This window comes from Schistocerca nitens, chromosome 12, assembly GCF_023898315.1.
Source record: "Schistocerca nitens isolate TAMUIC-IGC-003100 chromosome 12, iqSchNite1.1, whole genome shotgun sequence".
NCBI classification, from domain to species: Eukaryota; Metazoa; Arthropoda; class Insecta; order Orthoptera; family Acrididae; genus Schistocerca; species Schistocerca nitens.
Genome location: NC_064625.1, coordinates 98,094,756 through 98,120,271, shown reverse-complemented (window position 1 = coordinate 98,120,271; position 25,516 = coordinate 98,094,756). Strand labels below are relative to the sequence as shown.

General features: G+C 44.1%; 1 protein-coding gene across 1 annotated transcript in view; it reads right to left on the bottom strand.

Annotated features, from left to right (window-relative positions):
• LOC126215018 (probable cytochrome P450 304a1) overlaps nt 1–25,516 on the bottom strand; it is a 117,105-nt gene that overhangs the window by 53,362 nt on the left and 38,227 nt on the right. Inside the window, exons 2-3 of the mRNA XM_049941641.1 lie at nt 17,474–17,722; nt 5,135–5,298 (exon numbers count right to left, since the gene is read on the bottom strand). Coding sequence (XP_049797598.1) covers nt 5,135–5,298; nt 17,474–17,722 — 413 coding nt within the window. The remainder of the gene's footprint in view (nt 1–5,134; nt 5,299–17,473; nt 17,723–25,516) is intronic.

The following is a 25,516-nucleotide window of genomic DNA, read 5'->3' as shown; positions in this document are numbered from 1 at the left end:
ATATGTAAGCCTAGCGCTGTCTTATTACTGGGATACGTGTGTTCTTTAAACCTTACATCAAAGGACCTGCCTGTCTGTCCGATATAGCTTTTTTCGCATCTACATCTACACCTACATGACTACTCTGCAATTCACATTTAAGTGCTTGGCAGAGGGTTCGTCGAACCACAATCATACTATCTCTCTACCATTCCACTCCCGAACAGCGCGCGGGAAAAACGAACACCTAAACCTTTCTGTTCGAGCTCTGATTTCTCTTATTTTATTTTGATGATCGTTCCTACCTATGAAGGTTGGGCTCAACAAAATATTTTCGCATTCGGAATTTCGTAAAAAAGATCTCGCCGCGACGAAAAACGTCTTTGCTGTAATGACCTCCATCGCAATTCGCGTATCATATCTGCCACACTCTCTCCCCTACTACGTGATAATACAAAACGAGCTGCCCTTTTTTGCACCCTTTCGATGTCCTCCGTCAATCCCACCTGGTAAGGATCCCACACCGCGCAGCAATATTCTAACAGAGGACGAACGAGTGTAGTGTAAGCTGTCTCTTTAGTGGACTTGTTGCATCTTCTAAGTGTCCTGCCAATGAAACGCAACCTTTGGCTCGCCTTCCCCACAATATTATCTATGTGGTCTTTCCGACTGAAGTTGTTCGTAAGTTTAACACCCAGGTACTTATTTGAATTGACAGCCTTGAGAATTGTACTATTTATGGACTAATCGAATTCCAATGGATTTCTTTTGGAACTCATGTGGATCACCTCACACTTTTCGTTATTTAGCGTCAACTGCCACCTGCCACACCATACAGCAATCTTTTCTAAATCGCTTTGCAACTGATACTGGTCTTCGGATGACCTTACTAGACGGTAAATTACAGCATCATCTACGAACAACCTAAGAGAACTGCTCACATTGTCACCCAGGTCATTTATACAGATGAGGACCAGCAGAGGTCCCAGGACGCTTCCCTGGGGAACACCTGATATCACTTCAGTTTTACCCGATGATTTGCCGTCTATTACTACGAACTACGACCTTCCTGACAGGAAATCACGAATCCAGTCGCACAACTGAGACGATACCCCATAGGCCCGCAGCTTGATTAGAAGTCGCTTGTGAGGAATGGTGTCAAAAGCTTTCCGGAAATCTAGAAATACGGAATCAACTTGAGATCCCCTGTCGATAGCGGCCATTACTTCGTGCGTTGCACAATAGCGATGTTTTCTGAAACCATGCTGATTACGTATCAATAGATCGTTCCCTTCGAGGTGATCCATAATGTTTGAATACAGTATATGCTCCAAAACCCTACTGCAAACCGACGTCAATGATATAGGTCTGTAGTTCGATGGATTACTCCTACTACCCTTCTTAAACACTGGTGCGACCTGCGCAATTTTCCAATCTGTAGGTACAGATCTATCGGTGAGCGAGCGGTTGTATATGAGTGATAAGTAGGGAGCTATTGTATCAGTGTAATCTGAAAGGAACCTAATCGGTATACAATCTGGACCTGAAGACTTGCCCGTATCAAGCGATCTGAGTTGCTTCGCAACTCCTAAGGTATCTACTTCTAAGAAACTCATGCTAGCATCTGTTCGTGTTTCAAGTTCTGGAATATTCCATTCATCTTCCCTGGTGAAGGAATTTCGGAAAACTGCGTTCAATAACTCCGCTTTAGCGGCACAGTCGTCGGTAACAGTACCATCGGCACTGCGCAGCGAAGGTATTGACTGCGTCTTGCCGCTTGTGTACTTTACATACGAGCAGAATTTCTTCGGATTTTCTACCAAATTTCGAGACAATGTTTCGTTGTGGAACCTATTAAAGGCATCTCGCATTGAAGTCCGTGCCAAATTTCGCGCGTCTGTAAATTTTAGCCAATCTTCGGGATTTCGCGTTCTTCTGAACTTCGCATGCTTTTTCCGTTGCCTCTGCAACAGAGTTCGGACCTGTTTTGTGTACCATGGGGGATCAGTTCCATCTCTTACCAATTTATGAGGTATGAATCTCTCAATTGCTGTTGCTACTATATCTTTGAATTTGAGCCACATCTCGTCTACATTTGCATAGTCAGTTCGGAAGGAATGGAGATTGTCTCTTAGGAAGGCAATGACATGATATTTTGTAGACCCCGATTTACTATATTTATTACCTTTCCGTGGCAAGTTATGACGCACTAATCTTATTAAATTATCGGAAGTCCTAAATGCAATTTTAACCCCGTTTCTTCGGAATGTATGTTCGATTTTATCTGATGTTTGGCCTATATATTTCATAGTGGCGTACTTACCCTTTTCGGATGTCGGTTTAACCTGCATCTGAAGATGGTCATTGTATGGCCGAAACGGGTTATGACTGGGTCATAAACATGTGATTGTTTCTATAAATAAACAAAAAAATTTACAGCAGATTACATGGCTGCTTCTCCTACTTATCTTCGTTAACTTATATTTTTCTGCATTTAGAGCAAGCTGCCATTCATCACACCACATAAAACTTTTGTCTAAATAAATGGCATGATCGGTAGCACGACCAGCAATCTTACATTTTATGTAGCTTAAACTGTAGCGTACTGTCTGTGTCATCTGTTTCTTTTACAATCACCCAACGATGATGCTTTACCGCACACTACCGTTTCATCTGCATAAAATGTAAGATTGCTGGTCGTGCTACAGATCATGCCATTTATTTATAAGGGCACAAGAGTAGTTCCGTCACACTTCCCTGAGGAGCTCCTGACAATAGCCTTGTCTCTGATGTTCACTTGCCATTAATGACAATAGACTGAGTTCTATTACTTAAGAAGTCTTTGATCCATTCATATATCCAGGAATCTATTCAGTGTGCTAGGACATTCGTTAACAGCCCCGTAGTACCCCATCAGTGACGCACAGTCCAGCACCTGCTTTGCCTACGACAGAACCTGTCTCTCAGTATCATATCCCTCTAAATTGCTACACCCAGATATTTGTATGCGTTTACCAATTCCAGTTATAACTCCTTGATATTCTAATCGTAGGATACAACAATTTTTCGTTTTCTGAAGTGCACAATGATACATTTCTGAACATTTAAAGCAAGTTGCCTATCTGTGCACCACTTCGAAATATTATCAAGATCCGAATGAATATTTGTGCAATTTTTTTCGTACAGTACTTCATTATAGATAAATGCAACATCTGCAAAATGTTTGAAGTTGTCTTTATTATCGTTTGCAAGGTGCTTAATATACAAGATGAACAGCAAGGGTCCCAACACATTTACCTGCTACACAACTGAAGTTACTTTGAATTCTGTCGATGCATGCTGCGTCCACTTTTCGCACCATTCAGATATCTTTTCTAAATCGTTTTGCAGATTATTTTGATCTTCTGGTGACTTTATTAGTCGACAAACGACAGTGTCATCTGCAAACAACCGAAGACGGCTGCTCAGATTGTCTCCAAAATCGTTAATATAGATAAGGAACAGCAAAGGGCCTATAACACTACCTTGGGGAACGCCAGAAATCACTTCTGTTCAAGGACGAAATAAAGATCATATGTTTAAGTTATAGGCTCATTCCTTGTCGACAGGGAGGATTTGGCAGTAAAGCAACATGAAATACACTCCTGGAAATTGAAATAAGAACACCGTGAATTCATTGTCCCAGGAAGGGGAAACTTTATTGACACATTCCTGGGGTCAGATACATCACATGATCACACTGACAGAACCACAGGCACATAGACACAGGCAACAGAGCATGCACAATGTCGGCACTAGTACAGTGTATATCCACCTTTCGCAGCAATGCAGGCTGCTATTCTCCCATGGAGACGATCGTAGAGATGCTGGATGTAGTCCTGCGGAATGGCTTGCCATGCCATTTCCACCTGGCGCCTCAGTTGGACCAGCGTTCGTGCTGGACGTGCAGACCGCGTGAGACGACGCTTCATCCAGTCCCAAACATGCTCAATGGGGGACAGATCCGGAGATCTTGCTGGCCAGGGTAGTTGACTTACACCTTCTAGAGCACGTTGGGTGGCACGGGATACATGCGGACGTGCGTTGTCCTGTTGGAACAGCAAGTTCCCTTGCCGGTCTAGGAATGGTAGAACGATGGGTTCGATGACGGTTTGGATGTACCGTGCACTATTCAGTGTCCCCTCGACGATCACCAGTGGTGTACGGCCAGTGTAGGAGATCGCTCCCCACACCATGATGCCGGGTGTTGGCCCTGTGTGCCTCGGTCGTATGCAGTCCTGATTGTGGCGCTCACCTGCACGGCGCCAAACACGCATATGACCATCATTGGCACCAAGGCAGAAGCGACTCTCATCGCTGAAGACGACACGTCTCCATTCGTCCCTCCATTCACGCCTGTCGCGACACCACTGGAGGCGGGCTGCACGATGTTGGGGCGTGAGCGGAAGACGGCCTAACGGTGTGTGGGACCGTAGCCCAGCTTCATGGAGACGGTTGCGAATGGTCCTCGCCGATACCCCAGGAGCAACAGTGTCCCTAATTTGCTGGGAAGTGGCGGTGCGGTCCCCTACGGCACTGCGTAGGATCCTACGGTCTTGGCGTGCATCCGTGCGTCGCTGCGGTCCGGTCCCAGGTCGACGGGCACGTGCACCTTCCGCCGACCACTGGCGACAACATCGATGTACTGTGGAGACCTCACGCCCCACGTGTTGAGCAATTCGGCGGTACGTCCACCCGGCCTCCCGCATGCCCACTATACGCCCTCGCTCAAAGTCCGTCAACTGCACATACGGTTCACGTCCACGCTGTCGCGGCATGCTACCAGTGTTAAAGACTGCGATGGAGCTCCGTATGCCACGGCAAACTGGCCGACACTGACGGCGGCGGTGCACAAATGCTGCGCAGCTAGCGCCATTCGACGGCCAACACCGCGGTTCCTGGTGTGTCCGCTGTGCCGTGCGTGTGATCATTGCTTGTACAGCCCTCTCGCAGTGTCCGGAGCAAGTATGGTGGGTCTGACACACCGGTGTCAATGTGTTCTTTTTTCCATTTCCAGGAGTGTACTTTGGGCTTCAACTAGAGTCGTAGCAGATGGGCCCAGCTGAGTTGCTGGGCAGCTAGACAGGCAGACAGCCAATGCTCTAGACAGACGCACCTGGTCCTCGCGGCCTCCACGGATCAGCTCCACCAGGTCCCGCAGCTCCGCCGCGATCTCCGCCTCCAGCCTCTCAGAGCGGCGGCCGAACCCGAAGTCCCTCATGTTCCTCAGTGAGAAGCGCTTCTGCTCCAGCCAGTGGGGGCCCTCCGTGAAGAAGATGCCTGCGGGAGAACAACAGGCGTACATGCAGGCTGTTCCTGCAGGCTAGTTGCTGCACAGTAAAAAGAAAAGGTCTTTGCACACTTTAGGCGGATGGTTTCGATTCATAAAACTCACCTCAGTTACAAGAATCGAACAGCACGAGAAGAAAGAAGTAGCTGAGAAGGTAGAGAGCCACGGTGATGCCCTAACCCCAACGTTATTCAAGCTGTATGAGCAAAGACTAACAGAAGCCACACAGAAATTTGAAAGAAGAGTAAGTTTCGGGAACAAGAAGTTAAAACGTTAAGTTTTTCGATGACATTGTAATTATGTGACGTTTAAAGCTTTCCCGGCGTACTGATTGTTCCATTAAAACACGGGAGAACTGCCGGATATCAGTAACGTCCTGCCACGGATATTTCGGCGCAGAGTCTTCTGGCCATCTTCAGGTGAATGCCACTGTAGTAGTACTGCGCCGAAATATCCGTGGCAGGACGTTACTGATATCCGGCAGTTCTCCCGTGTTTTTATGGAACATTGTAATTAGGTCAGAGGCGTGAAAGGAGTTGGAAATCACTTGAACGGACTGCGATTGTGTCCTGAAAATAAGTTATGAGATGAATAGCAACAAAAGTAAAGCAATTCTAATTAGATGAAGCTGAATCAAATGAGGTGATGTTCTGAGAAATAGTAAATGAGACAGTGAAAGTCGTACATGAATTTCTTTATTGTTAATACACTCTAAGACAATAAACGACGGCCCCTCAAGAAGGAATTATCCAAATGGGGCGGAAATCGGTAGATGTACGTGTACAGAAAAACAAATGATTACAGTTCCAGAAAAAATGGATAATTTATTCAAGAAAAAGAGTTTCACAAGTTGAGCAAGTCAGTTGATTCACCTCTGGCCCTATACAAGCAGTTATTCGGCTTGGCACTGATTGAAAGAGTTGTTGGATGTCCTCCTCAGGGATATCATCCCGAATTCGGTCCAGTTGGGGCGTTAGATTGTCAAAATTCCGAGGTGGCTTGAGGACCCTGCTCATAATGCTCCAAACATTCTCAACTGAGGAGAGATCTGGCGATCTTGCTGGTCAAGATACTGTTTGACAAGCGCGAAGACGACCAGTAGAAGCTCTCGCCATGCGCAACTGGGCATTGTCTTGTTGAAATGTAAGCCCAGGATATCTTCACATTAAGAACAACAAAACGGGACGTAGATTATCGTAGACATACCACTGTGCTGTATGGGTACTGCGGGTGACAACCGAAGGGTCCTGCTATGAAAAGAAATGGTACTGAAGACCATTGCTACTGATTGTCAGGCCGTATGGTGAGCGAAAGGTTGTTATCTCACTGCTGTCTGGTGTGTCTCCAGACACGACTTCGGCCTGGAATCGTATCCACTGTAGGAAAGTGCTCTTCAACGATGGGAACTGAGCCACGATGAGCAGCGAAGTCGTGTGTGGAGACCTCCCAGAGAGACATAACTTCGGCCTGGAATCGTATTCACTGTAGGGGAGTTCTCTTCAACGATGATTCCCGCTGGGAACTGAGCCCTGATGAGCAGCGAAGACGTGTGTGGAGACCTCCCAGAGAGACATGACTTCGGCCTGGAATCGTATTCACTGTAGGAGAGTTCTCTTCAACGACGAGTCCCGCTGGGAACTGAGCCCCGATGACCAGCGAAGACGTGTGTGGAGACCTCCCAGAGAGACACAACTTCGGCCTGGAATCGTATTCACTGTAGGAGAGCTCTCTTCAACGATGAGTCCCGCTGGGAACTGAGCCCCGATGAGCAGCGAAGACGTGTGTGGAGGCCTCCCAGAGAGACGTGACTTCGGCTTGGAATCGTATTCACTGTAGAAGAGTTCTCTTCAACTACGAGTCCCGCTGGGAACTGAGCCCCGATGACCAGCGAAGACGTGTGTGGAGACCTCCCAGAGAGACACAACTTCGGCCTGGAATCGTATTCACTGTAGGAGAGCTCTCTTCAACGATGAGTCCCGCTGGGAACTGAGCCCCGATGAGCAGCGAAGACGTGTGTGGAGGCCTCCCAGAGAGACATGACTTCGGCTTGGAATCGTATTCACTGTAGGAGAGTTCTCTTCAACGATGAGTCCCGCTGGGAACTGAGCCCCGATGAGCAGCGAAGACGTGTGTGGAGGCCTCCCAGAGAGACATGACTTCGGCTTGGAATCGTATTCACTGTAGGAGAGTTCTCTTCAACGATGAGTCCCGCTGGGAACTGAGCCCCGATGAGCAGCGAAGACGTGTGTGGAGACCTCCCAGAGAGACATGACTTCGGCTTGGAATCGTATTCACTGTAGGAGAGTTCTCTTCAACTACGAGTCCCGCTGGGAACTGAGCCCCGATGACCAGCGAAGACGTGTGTGGAGACCTCCCAGAGAGACAAAACTTCGGCCTGGAATCGTATTCACTGTAGGAGAGCTCTCTTCAACGATGAGTCCCGCTGGGAACTGAGCCCCGACGAACAGCTAAGACGTGTGTGGAGACCTCCCAGGGAGACACAACTTCGGCCTGGAATCGTATTCACTGTAGGAGAGTTCTCTTCAACGACGAGTCCCGTTGGGAACTGAGCCCCGATGACCAGCGAAGACATGTGTGGAGACCTCCCAGAGAGACATGACTTCGGCTTGGAATCGTATTCACTGTAGGAGAGTTCTCTTCAACGATGAGTCCCGCTGGGAACTGAGCCCTGATGAGCAGCGAAGACGTGTGTGGAGACCTCCCAGAGAGACATGACTTCGGCTTGGAATCGTATTCACTGTAGGAGAGTTCTCTTCAACGATGAGTCCCGCTGGGAACTGAGCCTCGATGACCAGCGAAGACGTGTGTGGAGACCTCCCAGAGAGACACAACTTCGGCCTGGAATCGTATTCACTGTAGGAGAGTTCTCTTCAACGATGAGTCCCGTTGGGAACTGAGCCCTGATGAGCAGCGAAGACATGTGTGGAGACCTCCCAGAGAGACATGACTTCGGCTTGGAATCGTATTCACTGTAGGAGAGTTCTCTTCAACGATGAGTCCCGTTGGGAACTGAACCTCGATGGCCAGCAAAGATGTGTGTGGGGACCTCCCAGAGAACGGTGAGATACGAACCTGACTATCGCCTGCAGTATGGCCCAACAACAGGGAGTGATGGTCTGTGGTGCCATTTCTTTTAATAGAAGAACCCCTTTCATTGTCATTCGCGGCACCCATGCGGCACAGCGGTACATCGACGACATTCTATGCCCCGTATTGTTTCCCTTCATGGTAAGCCATCCTGGGTTTACATTTCAGCAATAAAATGCCCGCCTACACCACGCAGTGAAATTTTGTACTGTTTGTCTTCGTGCTTGCCAAACATTACCTTCGTTATCAAGGTCGGCGGATCTCTCCGTAACTGACAATATTTAGAGTATTATGGCTAGAGCTCATCAACCAGCTTAGGATTTTGATGATCAAATGCGCCACCTGGACGGAATGTGGCACGATATCCGTCAGAAGGAAACCCAACAACTCTGTCGATCAATGCCAAGCCGAATAACTGCTTGCATAAGGGTTAGAGTCGGACCAACGCGTTATTGACTTGCTGAATTTGTGAAGCTCTTTCTCTTGAAGAAATCTTCCAATTTTTCTGAAATTGTAATCATTTGTTTGTCTGTATATGTACGTCTATTACAAGTATATAGCCTGTGCCTTTCTGAAAATTAATCAGTTTATTTTGCAAGGAACTGAAGTATATCATCTGGAACATTTCGATGGTGTTATATAACTTATAGATAATTACGTATATACCATATACATGATGATTCACGAAGATACGCAAATGTTTTAACATGTTATTCTACATGTAAAACTAAAGAAAAAGTTCATATAAACATAGGTACGCAAATTTTAATTACGGAGTTACGGCTCTTAAAAGATTTCGCCTGAAACTTAGCAACTTCACTAACATGAAGCCATCGCAAAACTGTGCGAGGTTAAAGTAAAGCACAGTTTCCATTTATTTTGTCGTTACTGATCTGGTGAATCTAATAAAACATGTCCCATACATGTATCTGCCGTAGTTTTCCTGACATTCAGAGAAGCAAAGACATAATTTCGTAAAATTTTTAATTTATTAACTACTTGGCCCAATTTGTTTTTTAAATTCCAGGCAACTGCGCAAAGTTGTCAACAGAAGTTGTAGAGAATTTAATTGTGAAAAAATGATGGAAGTAACGTTACCTGAAACTGTATGAATGTGTCACATAATCTGCTTCTATTAATACCACGGAATTAATACATGTGAATACATGTTAAACCGGAAAAAACGCAGCTCAGTGTTAAGGAAGTAGTACAGTGTACATACAATTTTACAGTACATTCACAATAAATGTTCAAAAATGTCTCCACCGAGTTCAATGCATTTAGCTGCACGTGTATGAACAGATTTTGTTGCCCATTTCAGTTTCACAGGGTTGTTCTTAATTTCGTCTATCGCATTCATAATGCGAGCAAGTAAGCCTCACGTGTATTGACTTTGTCCTCATAAACTGTCTTTCGTCCATCGCTATACACAAAAATCCATTGGTGTTAAATCGGGCGATATGTGTGGCCACAGACGTGTAGCACACCGACCCTTCCATTTCTGGAGAAAATGTTCGTTTATGTGTAATAACTGCGTTGGTGAAATGTGGAGGCGCGCCGTCATGTTGAAAATAGATTTACAATCGCGTAGCAAGTGGAACATCTTCTAGCAAACGGGGCATTTCTTCGTCAAGGAATTCACGTCTCGCCAGTTAGACGTCCTGGAAAAACGAACCGTTGCGTTGCTCTGTTGCCTGTGGGTTTGCTTCAGACCATACGTGTTCGTTATGTAAATTGTTTATACCATTTCGAGTAAACTGCGCCTCATCAGTAAATAAAATGTATTTGTGTAACTGCCGATCAGTATTTAAGTAGTTGCACAACTACAAGCTAAGGGCAGGATCTACGGGATGTAGACGACGCACTTTTTGTTAATGGTAAGGATACAGATTATTGTACTTCATTGTACACCATACCTTAGATTGTGAAATGCCTGATCGTTGAAGATACATCGTGTACTGGTACCCGGGCTACGTTACGTTGAACAGCATTCACAATATCCTCATCATTCTCTTCACCTATCGAGCGCTGGTACTGATTATGAACGCTAAGTAGAGGACCTGTCTCCCGTAACATTCGAAATACTCCGCTAATGATTCGTGCATTCGGAATCCTCAGAGTTGGATCACGTACGCGATATTCGTTAACTGCAGCCGTAGCTTTACCATCACATTTGCCATAAATAAATACCATATTGGCGTATTCCTCTGTCGTAAATTTGAAAGGCATCCCTATTTCATAAATAATCTACAAACTACAACAGTTAGTATGTGGTTTCACTTAAATACACTGTTGTTGTTACGTTCTTTCAGTGAACAATACAGAAAATTAACTCGTTTCAAGGTTAGGAAACGACTGAAACGACTCACTAACGGTTGCTGTGGTGTCACTGCCAGACACCACACTTGCTAGGTGGTAGCCTTTAAATCGGCCGCGGTCCATTAGTATACGTCGGACCCGCGTGTCGCCACTGTCAGTGATTGCAGACCGAGCGCCACCACACGGCAGGTCTAGAGAGACGTCCTAGCACTCGCCCCAGTTGTACAGCCGACTTTGCTAGCGATGCTACACTGAGAAATACGCTCTCATTTGCCGAGACGATAGTTAGCATAGCCTTCAGCTACGTCATTTGCTACGACCTAGCAAGGCGCCGTATTCAATTGATATTTATATTGTGAAGCATGTACAGTCAAGAGCGATGTACACAAATTATGGATTAAAGTTAAGTATTCCAGCAACAGCGTACCTTATTGGCTATATTAATTACATTTAACTGTTCCAGACCTCACGCCAGTGTGCGTGTAATTAAATGCGTGCATTTCGGCCTCCTCTAGCAACACGGTGTTGGCTCTTCTGCCAACACAGCAGTTGCAAACAATGACATAAACGTTTCTACATTCTTAATGGAAAGTAAAAAAATTTGCTTGTGTAATAATCTTTGCCTCTCTGGATGTTTTGGAAAACTGCTGAACGCCTGGGACATGTTTTATTAGATTCACTAGACCAGTAAGAGCAAAATAAATGGAAATTGTGGTTAGGTCTTATGGGACCAAACTGCTGACGTCATCGGTCCCTAAGATTACGCATTACTTAATCTAACTTAAGCTAAGGACAACACACACACACACACACACACACACACACACACATGCCCGAGGGAGGACTCGAACCTCCGACGGGGGGAGCCGTTGGGAAATGGAAATCGTGCTTTACTTTAACGTCGTACAGTTTTGCGATGGATTCATATTAGCGAAGTTGCTAAATTTCAGGCAAAATCTTTTATTAGCCGTAACTCCGTAGCTAAACATTTGCGGACATATGTTTATATGAACTGTTTTCTATAGTTTTTCTTATAGAATTACTTACAAAAATATTTGCATATCTTCGTGATTCACCCTGTACATAGAAAAGTTTTCTATGTTCATCCGAATCTTTATCACAGTACTGTGCAAAATTTTGAAGTAAACTGGACAAGAACTTTTCGAGATTTTTGCTAACAACCTTTCCCGTTTATACAGTATATTTATACTTACATACGATATATATTTAAAAATATATAATCTATGCCCATTCGAACGTTTGTTAGAGTATCTTATAAAATTTGAAGTAAATCGCTCAAGAACTTGCTGGGATTTTTGCTAAACACCTTCCCGAGAGAGAGAGAGAGAGAGAGAGAGAGAGAGAGAGAGAGAGAGAGAGAGAGAGAGAGAGTGGAGGGGGGGGGGGGAAGGAGGAGGGAGGGAGGGAGGCGCCAATACAGGGTGGTCCATTGATCGTGACCGGGCCAAAGATCTCACGAAATAAGTGTCAAGCGAAAAAACTACAAATAACGAAACTTGTCTAGCTTGAAGGGGGAAGCCAAATGGTGCTATGATTGACCCGCAAGATGGCGCTGCCATAGGTCAAACGGATATCAACTGCGTTTTTTTAAAATAGGAACCCCCATTTTTTGTTACATATTCGTGTATTACATAAAGAAAGATGATTGTTTTAGTTGGACCACTTTTTTCGCTTTGTGATAGATGGCGCTGTAATAGTCACAAACATATGGCTCACAATTTTAGACGAACAGTTGGTAACAGGTAGGTTCTTTTTTTTTAAATTAAAATACAGAACGTAGGTACGTTTGAACATTTTATTTCGGTTGTTCCAATGTGATACACGTACCTTTGTGAACTTATCACTTCCGAGAACGCTTGCTGTTACAGCGTGATTACCTGTAAATACCGCCGGCCGGTGTGGCCGAGCGGTTCTAGGCGCTTCAGTCTGGAACCGCGAGACCGCTACGGTCGCAGGTTCGAATCCTGCCTCGGGCATGGATGTGTGTGATGTCCTTGGGTTAGTTAGGTTTAAGTAGTTCTAAGTTCTAGGAGACTGATGACCTCAGAAGTTAAGTCCCATAGTGCTCAGAGCCATTTGCACCATTTTTTGAACCTGTAAATACCACATTAATGCAATAAATGCTCAAAATGATGTCCGTCAACCTCAATGCATTTGGCAATACGTGTAACGACATTCCTCTGAACAGCGAGTAGTTCGCCTTCCGTAATGGTCGCACATGCATTGACAATGCGCTGACGCATGTTGTCAGGCGTTATCGGTGGATCACAATGGCAAATATCCTTCAACTTGGCCCACAGAAAGAAATCCGGGGATGCCAGATCAGGTGAACGTGCGGGCCATGGTATAATGCTTCGACGACCAATCCACCTGTCATGAAATATGCTATTCAATACCGCTTCAACAGCACGCGAGCTATGTGCCGGACATCCATCATGTTGGAAGTACATCGCCATTCTGTCATGCAGTGAAACATCTTGTAGTAACATCGGTAGAACATTACGTAGGAAATTAGCATACATTGCACCGTTTAGATTGCCATCGATAAAATGGGGGCCAATTATCCTTCCTTCCCATAATGCCGCACCATACATTAACCCGCCAAGTCGCTGATGTTCCACTTGTCGCAGCCATTGTGGATTTTCCGTTGCACAATAGTGCATATTATTCCGGTTTACGTTACCGCTGTTGGTGAATGACGCTTCGTCGCTAAACAGAACGCGTGCAAAAAATCTGTCATCGTCCCGTAATTTCTCTTGTGCCCAGTGGCAGAACTGTGCACGACGTACAAAGTCGTCGCCATGCAATTCCTGGTGCATAGAAATATGGTACGGGTGCAATCGATGTAGATGTAGCATTCTCAACACCGACGTTTTTGAGATTCCCGATTCTCGCGCAGTTTGTCTGCTACTGATGTGCGGATTAGCCGCGACAGCAGCTAAAACACCTTCTTGGGCATCATCATTTGTTAACACTTGGATGATGTCGTCCAGGACACCGAGCAGCATACATAGCACACGCGCGTTTGGCATTTTGATCACAATAGCCATACATCAACACGATATCGACCTTTTCCGCAATTGGTAAACGGTCCATTTTAACACGGGTAATGTATCACGAAGCAAATACCGTCCGCACTGGGGGAATGTTACGTGATACCACGTACTTATACGTTTGTGACTATTACAGCGCCATCAATCACTAAGCGAAAAAAGTGGTCCAACTAAAACAATTATATTTCTTTACTTACTACACGAATATGTAATAAAATTGGGGGTTCCTATTTTAAAAAACGCAGTTGATATCTGTTTGACCTATGGCAGCGCCATCTAGCGGGCCAACCATAGCGCCATCTGGTTTCCCCCTCCAAGCTAGGCGAATTTCGTTCTTTGTAGTTTTTTCGTTTGATGCTTATTTCGTGAGATATTTGGCCCTGTCACTATCAATGGACCATCCTGTATAATTAAAAAGTGTAAAGCCTGTGTGCGCCCGCACTTTTATTAGAGTAACATGCAAATATCTGAAGTAAATCGGTCAAGAACTGACCGAGATTTTTGGTAACAAAGTGAGATAGTAGCTATCTTTATACAGCAGTATAGATTTCAATCATTGTAGACTATTGAGTAGTGGGCTGTGATGGGGAACTGATTCATTTAACTGAGCACAACTTGTTAACCACCTCCCAGTTCGGCTCTTCTAAGGATTCTGTACAAAGAAAACAAAACAATGCCTCACAAATGAAATGCTACCAGAAAAATTGTTCTGTTAGTATATTCTGTGACATTGCTAAAGCCTTTGACTGTGTCCCTCAAAGTTTAACTTCAGTTATAATCACCCCGTACATCAACAATAGGCAAGCAAGTCATAGAAACATAGTATGCATAGTATTTCAACATACTGCTTAAGCTACGTTCACAGTGGCACTGCCGGCCGCGGTAGTCTAGCGGCTCTAGGCGCTCAGTCCGGAACCGCGCGACTGCTACGGTCGCAGGTTCGAATCCTGCCTCGGGCATGGATGTGTGTGATGTCCTTAGGTTAGTTAGGTTTAAGTATTTCTAAGTTCTAGGGGACTGATGACCACAGATGTTAAGTCCCATAGTGCTCAGAGCCATTTGAACCATTTGAACACAGTGGCACTGACAACAGTCGCCAAAGGCCGTTGCCAGAGGTTGCTTGACAATATCGGCCGACAGATGGACACAATGCATCCGACCTTCTTCGTCAGTTTTTTGCAGGATCGAGTATAGGATCTATTCTATGTAGGAGGTTGTATTTTAATCTCCTTGGGCGGGATGGATGACACGATCCTCTGTGCTTGGAGTCAAGTGCTGCATTGGGCGTTTGCTATTAAGAAGACGTCAAATGCATGTGAATGAGCTACATCTGTCTCTAAAAGACTGTGGCGATTACTTTACACTCAGATCTTGGAATAACTAGACAAGTTTCACGAACATACGAGATGAGGCGAGAAACATTCTATTACATACTCCAGGTGATTATTGATGACATTGAAAAGCAAGATTACAAACACAGTGCATGATTTCAAACCAATTCAGCAAAACAGACATATGTCAGTTGATCTACTGTGACTGTCATTCAGCATAAGTATGAAAGAGAAACGCAAATTTTAGAATAATACACTACTGGCCATTAAAATTGTTACACCAAGAAGAAATGCAGATGATAAACGGGGATTCATTGGACAAATATATTATACTAGAACTGGCATGTGATTATATTTTCACGTAATTTGGGTGCGTACATCCTGAGAAATCAGTACCACCTCTGGCCGTAATAACGACCTTGATACGCCTGGGCATTCAGTCAAACACAGCTTGGATGGCGTGTACAGGTACAGCTGCCTATACAGCTTGAACACGATACCACAGTTCATCAAGAGTAGTGACTGTCATATCGTGACGAGCCAGTTGATCGGTCAGCATTGACCAGACGTTTGCAATTGGTGATAGATCTGGAGAATGTGCCGGCCAGGGCAGCAGTCGAACATTTTCTGTATCCAGAAAGGCCCGTACAGTACCTGCAACATGCGGTCGTACATTATCCTGCTGAAATGTAGGGTTTCGTAGGGATCGAATGAAGGGTAGAGCCACGGGTCGTAACACACCTGAAATGTAACGTCCACTGTTCAAAGAGCCGTCCATGCGAACAAGAAGTGACCGAGACGTGTAACCAATGGCACCCCATACCACCACGCCGACAGTATGGCGATGACGAATACACGCTTCCAATGTGCGTTCACCGCAATGTCGCCAAACGTGGATGCAACCATCATGATGCTGTAAACAGAACCTGGATTCATCCGAAAAAACGACGTTTTGCCATTCGTCGTTGAGTACACCATCGCAGACGCTCCTGCCTGTGATGCAGCGTCAAGGGTAACCGCTGCCAAGGTCTCCGAGCTGATGGTCCATGCTGCTGAAAACGTCGTCGAACTGTTCGTGCAGATGATTGTTGTCTTGCAAACGTCCCCATCTGTTGACTCAGGGATCGAGACGTGGCTGCACGGTCCGTTACAGCCATGCGGATAAGATGCCTGTCATCTCGACTGCTAGTGAAACGAGGCCATTGGGATCCAGTATGGCGTTCCGTATTACCCTTCTGAACCCACCGGTTCCATATTTTGCTAACAGTCACTGGATCTCGACCAACGCGATACGATAAACCGCAATCGCGATAGGCTACAATCCGAACTTTATCAAAGTCAGAAACGTGATGGTACGCGTTTCTCTTCCTTACACGAGGCATCACAACAACGTTTCACCATGCAACGCCGGTCAAGTGCTGTTTGTGTATGAGAAATCGGCTGGAAGCTTTCCTCATGTTAGCACGTTGTAGGTGTCGCCACCGGCGCCAACGTTGTGTGAATGGTCTGAAAATCTAATCATTTGCATATCACAGCATCCTGTCGGTTAAATTTCGCGTCTGTAGCACGTCATCTCCGTGGTGTAACAATTTTAATGGTCAGTAGTGTATACTATGAAGACCCAACGCACTGAAAAATGGAAAAACGTACACCACATTTGCGAACATTAATGCTCCACTCACACTAAGGCAGGGGTTCCCAATCTTTCTGATATCAGTACCCTCGAGTGCAATCAGATGTTAGCTAGTACGCCCCCCCCTCCCCCCCCCCTCCTCCTTCGCTCGCTCCATCATTGTCAACAATGGATTTTATTTAGACACTTTCATTTTTAAATTGACGAAGATAATTGATATTTCGTTTTTGTGGGTGTTTTTATTAAACTACCAACTAATGATTCAGTGAAACAATTGTTACTGCTTATTTATTCAAATGTGTGTGAATTCCTAAGGGACCAAACTGCTTAGGTCATCGGTCCCTAGACTTAAACACTACTTAAACTAACTTATACTAAGAACAACACACGCACCCTTGCCCGCGGGAGGACTCGAACCTCCGACGGAAGGGGCCGCGTAGCCCGTGACATGACGTCTCAAACCGCGCGGCTTACTGTATATTTCCAACCACCTGTTTGATGGAATAATGTCTCAGTTCTCAATGCAATTTGACGTCATTCTGACCAGTGGTGTTATTTCTACAGAGTTTTGAAAGTTTAATTGTAATCACCGTGTGTACCTCGACTTGTTTCCTATCCCTTCTCGATGGGATCTACAGAACGTGAAGAATGAGAAGTTTTGCCTTCACCAGGAAGAGAGGGAGTGTGAACCTGTGATTACCGAGCTCCTTGTTGAACATGCGGTGCTTGAGAGCGATGTTGACAGGGCGCCCCTGCAGGTGTGGGTTGTTGAGCACCTCCTTCACCGACTGGTAGTCACAGGCCACGATGGTAGGCGATTCCCCGAGGAAGAAGCCGATCACTTTGCTCTTGTAGATGCGCGTCATCAGATCCAGCATCTTGTACGGGTGCTTGTAGTTGACCAGCAGCATCTGCACGTAGTTGCCCCATATCGGCATCGGGGGCGGCCCTGGAACAGAAGGTAAGCATTGCCACGCACTCCCATCTTAGTAAATCGTCCAAAGGCCTTCAACACAGCTCACAGGCCTTAAGGGGACCACACCGTGGTTCAGGTCGAAAAAAATCGATTTTCGGTTTTCATCACATTTCGATAGATTAAGGTTTTATTTACGTACTCTGAAAAGGAATTTGCTGAAAAAAATTTTTTTCGAGCATTGAAACATAATTTTGGTTCAAATGGCTCTGAGCATTATGGGACTTAACAGCTGTGGTCATTAGTCCCCTAGAACTTAGAACTACTTAAACCTAACTAACCTAAGGACATCACACACATCCATGCCCGAGGCAGGATTCGAACCTGCGACCGTAGCGGTCACGCGGTTCCAAACTGACGCGCCTAGAACCGAAAACATAATTTTCCTACCACGTGTGTTGATGTGCCTTGACTTCCGTCACCCACTTTTCTGCATATATTTTAGATCTTTATATCCCCTACATTGCACGTTAGGGATTTTTTCTTTTTTACTCCCGAGTGTGTTGGCTATTCTTGAAGTGCAACTGTCGGTATTCTTTTGTTTCTGCTGTTTGTAAACAACACGCTCTCAAACACGCGGTTAGTTTTGTTCACGTGTGAGTCTGAGCAATTGTTATAGAAAACTTGCAGGTATGCTATGGGCAGACAATTAGGAGAAATAAAGAAAATCTGGAGGCAGTGAAGAGAGATGTTTGGGCCATATTCTTCCATAAGTCCTCTGCTGATGATAAGCCATGTCATGGATTGTGTCCATCAGGAGAAAATTCGTGGTGCAAATACAATAGGTCTCAGGCAACTGGAGAATCTTATTCTCACCAGCATTCTCTTCCTGTTGCTGTTATTACGGCAATTAAACCTATTTTCAGAAATTTGGCTCATCTTGACCTTCTAAGGAATTGTCTGCATGGTCAGACACAGAACCCAAATGAATGTTTCAACAGCATAATTTGAAACCGCCTTCCTAACACTGTATTTGTAGGCATGCATACAATGAAACTAGGAGTTCATGATGCTGTTATTACATTCAGTTTTGGTAATATTGGAAAGTGTTGGGTACTGAAAAAGCTGGGAATTAATGCTGGTGAAAATATGATCACTGGGCTGCAACATTGCGATAAAACGAGGATAGCCGATGCAGACAGGTCTGCATCTAATATGGCCAAGAAAGCAAGACAAACACCCAGGAAGGTGAAGAAGAAGCTGGAAGATCTGTTAGAGGCTAAAGAACGGCCATCGTATGCAACAGGACTGTTTTAATTAACTGTAAGTAACAAATTTCAAAAGTTTTTTCTTTAAAGTCAATTTCCAAACTAAAATTTTCAGTACATATGCCCCATTATATCAGAAACTATCATAGATAAATGAATGAAATTTTCAGAGACTCTGCGTAACATAAAAAGCCACCTCTGGTACTACATTCATTAATATAGCCCCATTAGGAAGTTCCCAAAAAAATATTTTCTGCAGAAAAAACTTAATATTTTTTGTTAATAAATTAAAAAAAATTTCTTAGAAACTATAAAGTGGATAAAATAGATTTTAGTACAGTTGACTCTATTAGCATCATGTAACATACAGTAAAAATATTAAGTTCCTGCATCAAATAGTTTTTTCAGAAATGGGTCGAATCCTTGCATAAATTAACATGGGTTAGATAGGCAGTGTGTGGTTCCCTTAATAGTAGCTGGTACCCACATTGTCCGCGAGAGTTAGTTATTCAGTACAATGTATTGTAATTATATGGAACAGCTCAATTAACAGATTGTTGAACTAATATGTCCTTAAATTCATTTATTTATGAGGCTCCATGAGAACATCCAATCCAAAGCTATTTGGTCATGGAAAGAGTTAGTACGGTTTGCAGAATGCTGACTGAAAATTCATAAACAAAAGGAAGTAAAAAATTAATAAACGTAATCAGCGCTCATGGCTTAGCGCGAGAACAGAGAGGAAGACGGTAATCTGCGTACCAATTCGCCACACTGTTTGGAGCTGCTATGCGCGCCTATGGTTGGACAGATACAATGCTGGTTAGCCTGCTAGTTAAGATGCAGCAATACCATTACGAGTAGAACGTCACGCGCAGTATTTCTCAGAAGATTTTACAGAAACTATTCGGTAAAACAAAAATCTGATTTTTGCGCTGCTTGTAGCTTTATATGTCAGCTTCCTGGTGAAGTGTCCATCGTCTCGCTAATGGTCATACTTATTGTGGTATTCTGCAGTTAACTAAGACACTGCGCGAAATTTCAAAGTTCGCAATAAAAAATGTGGATAGTTATAATTTTACGTTTGGTGTATATTACATCATATGTTGCTGCATTTGAAATTTAGCTAACATATTGAATTTTTCTTTTGAACCCGCCAGGGTAGTCGAAGTAGAGAGGATATAAAATGTAGACTGGCAATGGCAAGGAAATCGTTTCTGAAGAAGAGAAATTTGTTAACATCGAGTATAGATTTAAGTGTCAGGAAGTCGTTTCTGAAAGTATTTGTATGGAGTGTAGCCATGTATGGAAGTGAAACATGGACGATAACCAGTTTGGACAAGAAGAGAATAGAAGCTTTCGAAATGTGGTGCTACAGAAGAATGCTGAAGATAAGGTGGGTAGATCGCGTAACTAATGAGGAGGTATTGAATAGGATTGGGGAGAAGAGAAGTTTGTGGCACAACTTGACTAGAAGAAGGGATCGGTTGGTAGGACATGTTTTGAGGCATCAAGGGATCACAAATTTAGCATTGGAGGGCAGCGTGGAGGGTAAAAATCGTAGAGGGAGACCAAGAGATGAATACACTAAGCAGATTCAGAAGGATGTAGGTTGCAGTAGGTACTTGGAGATGAAGAAGCATGCACAGGATAGAGTAGCATGGAGAGCTGCATCAAATCAGTTTCAGGACTGAAGACCACAACAACAACAACAACAACAACAAGGGTAGCCGAGCGCACTAACGCACTGCTTCCTTGACTCAGGCAGGCGCGCCGGCCCCGGATCGAATCCGCCCGGCGGATTAATGACGAGGGCCGGTGTGCCGGGCAGCCTGGATGTGGTTTTTAGGCGGTTTTCCACATCCCGCTAGGTGAATACTGGGCTGGTCCCCACGTTCCGCCTCAGTTACACGCGTCACAGAAATTTGACATACATCCGCACTATTTCACGATTTACACTAGACACAGACGGTTGAGGTACACTGCTTCTGTCCCGGGGGGTACAGGGTGGCGGCAGGAAGGACATCCGGCCACCCCTAACACTAACACTGCCAAATCCGTTGTAACCACGCCGACCCTGCGATCGCTGCGGGGCTATGGCATAAGCGAAAGAAAGAAAGAAAGATTGAATTTTTCTTTAGAGTTTGGAGGAGGTCTCTGTCACCAATCTCGACAAAATTGATTTTATGTAACAAACTAATTTTCCGATTGTGCACGCCAGTGATAAAGCCAGTATCAAATATTCGAACACCCATAAACGTTCTGAGATTTTGACACGAAATTTTGACAAATGATAGCACACAAAGCATAGAATGTTTTGCAACATGCTTAATATGTGAAACTTCATCATATACTGAGTTTTTAAATGAAGGAGGAGGAGATTAGTGTTTAACGTCCCGTCGACAACTAAGTCATTAGAGACGGAGCACAAGCTCGGATTAGGGAAAGATGGGGAAGGAAATCGGCCGTGCCCTTTCGAAGGAACCATCCCGGCATTTGCCTGAAATGATCTAGGGAAATCACGGAAAACCTAAATCAGGATGGCCGGACGCGGGATTGAACCGTCGTCCTCCCGAATGCGAGTCCAGTGTGCCAGTGTGCTACCCACTGATTTTAAATGAACAAAACGCGGTTTGACTGTATTATTGTTTATTTAATTCGAGCCAGGTTTCGGCCTTTTATGCCATTTTCAAGTGATTGAGTTTATGTCATTAACATATATTTCAGGAAATCAAGCTCAAAAATGGCCATAAATTAAGAAAAATATTCGCTCCCCATATTTCTTAATTTATGGTCAATTTTGAGCTTGATGTCCTACAATATATTTTTGTTTATTTACACGTTTAGTTCCGTAGGACGAAACTGAGAACCGCATCTCCAAGGTCACGGAACGTGTCAGTACATGAAATTAAAACATAAAAGTAATAACAGATAAAATAAAATGTTCATAAACCCAAAAAAAGTGAAGCCATAATTTTAAGTATACGCAATCAACAATGTATCATAAGAATCAGCTTAATTTTTCAAAGAACTCCTCAACAGAACAGAAGGAGTGACCCATGAAGAAACTCTTCAGTTTCAATTTGAAAGCGCGTGATTACTGCTAAGACTTTTGAATTCTTGTGCTAGTTTATTGAAAATGGATGCAGCAGTATACTGCACATCTTTCAGCACAAGAGTTAAGGAAATGCGATCCAAATGCGGATTGGATTACTGCTGAGTATTAACTGAGTGAAAGCTGCTAATTGTTGGGAATAAACTGATATTGTTAACAAGAAATGACAGTAAAGGATATATATATTGAGAGAGCAATGTCAAAATACCTTGACTAATGAACAGGTGTCGACAAGAGGTTGGAAAACATACCACTTATTGCCCGAACTGCCCATTTCTGAGACAAAAATATCCTTTTAGACTGGGAAGAGTAACCCCTAAATATAATACCATACGACATAAGCGAATGAAAATAAGCAAAATAGACTAATTTTTGTGTCGAACGATCACTCACTTCTGATATCGTTCGAATAGTAAAAATGGCAGCATTAAGCCTTTGGACAAGGTCCTGAATGTGGGCTTTCCACGACAGTTTACTATCTATCTGATCACCTAGAAATTTCAACTGTTCAGTTTCACTAATCATATGCCCATCCTGTGAAATTCAAATGTCGGGTTTTGTTGAATTGTGTGTTAGAAACTGTTAAAAACTGAGTCTTACAATGATTTAGCTTTAGTTTGTTTTCTACAACGTATGGACTGCACTATTTGAAAGTGCCAATGTTGCACACGACACCTTTACTACCAAGCTAGTTTCATCAGCAAACAGAAACATTTTAGAGTTACCCATAATACTACAGGGCATGTCATTTTTATAAATAAAGAACAGGAGTGGCCCCAACACTGATCCCTGGGGCACCCAACACTTGACAGTACCCCACTCAGACCCCACATCACAGCCGTTATCACCATTGCGAATAATGACCTTTTGCTGCAGTGAGAGGTGAACCAGTTGTGAGCTGCTCTCTGTATTCCGTAATGGTCCTACTTCTGCAGCAATATTTTGTGATCAACACAATCAAACGCCTTAGTTAAATAAAAAAATACGCCTAGCGTTCGAAACCTTTTGTTTAATCCATCCAGTACCTTACAGAGAAAGGAGAATATAGCATTTTCAGTTGTTAAACGACTTCTAAAGCCGAACTGTACATTTGATAGCAAATTATGTGATATAAAATGATCAATTATCCTTACATACACAGCCTTTTCAATAACTTTGGCAAACACTGATGGCATGGAAATAGATCTAAAATTGTTTACATTACCTCTTTCTCCCTTTTTATAAAGCGGCTTTACTACTGAGTACTTTATTCGTTCAGGAAACTGACCATTCTTGAAGGAAAAATAACAACTATGGCTAAGTACAGGGCTAACTTGTGCAACATAGTACTTCCATACTCTGCTAGGCACACCATCATACCCATGAGTCCTTAGTCATCAGTGATTTAATTATTAATGTTAATGACATAAAACTGAATCACCTGAAAATGGCATAAAAGGCTAAAACCTGGGTCGTAATTAAATAAACAACAATACAGTCAAGTCATACAATGTAGGCTTTCACGGCCGATATTGTCTTCACTTAAAACTTCTTTGCTGACAGGCTGTGGTCGACGTATAAAACTCTCCCCTAAAGTTTCGCCTCCAACTGCGGGAGACATCTTCCGAGGTAAGCGGCGAACTGCAGAGAGAACTGACTATATAATCAGCGCTTCCTCGAGTTCTCTTTGCAGTTCGCCACTTTACCTCAGTGTATGTCTCCCACTGACGGATACGAAACGTCAGGAGAGAGTTTTATACATCGGCCACGGCCTATCAGCCCGGAAGTTGTAAGTGAAGAAAATACAGTCAAATGGCGGTGTGTTCATTTAAAAATTATTGTATGACTATTGCTCAGCAACATCAAAAACTATATACTGAGTTATTCAAGTAACTGAGATTAAAAAAAAAAAACACTTCTTTATTCCAGCTACTCCTCATTTGGCGTCCCGAGGTTTTGTGGACCCAGTTCCAGAGCTTCCTATTGGTAGAATCAGAGGTGTTTCTGGGAATCGAACCCAGGTCCTTCTGATAATGACGATAACCATAATGCAGTAGTTGGTATGGGCAGACTCGTTCATCCTTGGGAACTAATTCACTGGTGATCGCTCTTTTTTGGGAACCGTTCATTTTTACTCGTTCACCGTTCATTTGTGCTTGGTATATGGTTCTTATGAAAAACTGAAAATTAGTAGCATAGCTGACTGCAGATGGAAGGCGCCAAGAGGGGGCACTTGCCTCCCCCCTGGAGTACAGAGTTTTTATTCATAACAGAATTCCCACACACTTGTAATTTTCGTGATTCTGCAAAACCTCTCGTTTAGCCAACTGTAGCGCTATGTGGCTGATCACAGTGAAATAATATAAGGTGGCGCACGAGAAACCGGCCCTGAGTACAGACTGCTCACCAATTACGCTCCATTTTGATGACCGCTACGAGCAGAATAGCTAAACATGTAATAATCAGGCAGTGAATAAATAACAAGCTAGTGCTAACAACAACTGCGAAACAATAGATGACGATTGGTGGGCGACAATGAGTAGTCTAGTACTCGGGGCCGATTTTTCGTGCTCCACCCTGTGCCACTGAAATAACATTGTAGGAGTTATCATATTCTCTTTACAAAATGTGACACAAGACACTAGATTATGGAACGCGGACTTCATTCGGTTGTAAGTCGGTCTGCCTTCCATAACAATGAACGTGCTCTTTTACCTTGGATTTTTTGCATGTGTAATAACAAAAAAACTTGCCTTTTTACAAGTTGAAATGGTTCAAGTGGCTCTGACCACTATGGGACTCAACTTCTGAGGTCATTAGTCCCCTAGAACTTAGAACTACTTAAACCTAACTAACCTGACATCACACACATCAATGCCCGAGGCAGGATTCGAACCTGCGACCGTAGCGGTCGCGCGGTTCCAGACTGTAGCGCCTAGAACCGCTCGGCCACTCCGGACGGCTACAAGTATTTCTTCTGCTGTTTATCGAAATAGTGAAGTAAGCTTATATGCCGTTTTGTTACATAAAAAGATGTATGTATTACATTCCACGTGATTTTATGCAATTTACGTAATTATAAAATGCATTTAATTACCGGTCATGGACGCTGAATAGAATACGAAAAGAACCAGAAGTTCTAAGTTCAAAAAAGGTTTGAAACAGATCTAGAATGGGCGTGCGCAGCGGACGAAACGAACAACTCTATGCTGAACTAAGCCACGCGAAGAAGGACGAGTCCGGCCGAGCGAGACCGAGACAGATGGGAACAGCACCGAGGCTGGATCGAGACCGACCATTTCCCGTTCCGAGGAACTATAAGTAGAAAGCCGCAGCCGAAGTGAGCTATGGACGACCGATCCTTCGAATTCGTTCATCGCTCGTTCTGTTCATATTTATGAATCGTTCCTTCGGACCCGTTAGTTCGCTAACGACCCATCTCTGCAACTACTGCTGGGAGATAGAAGT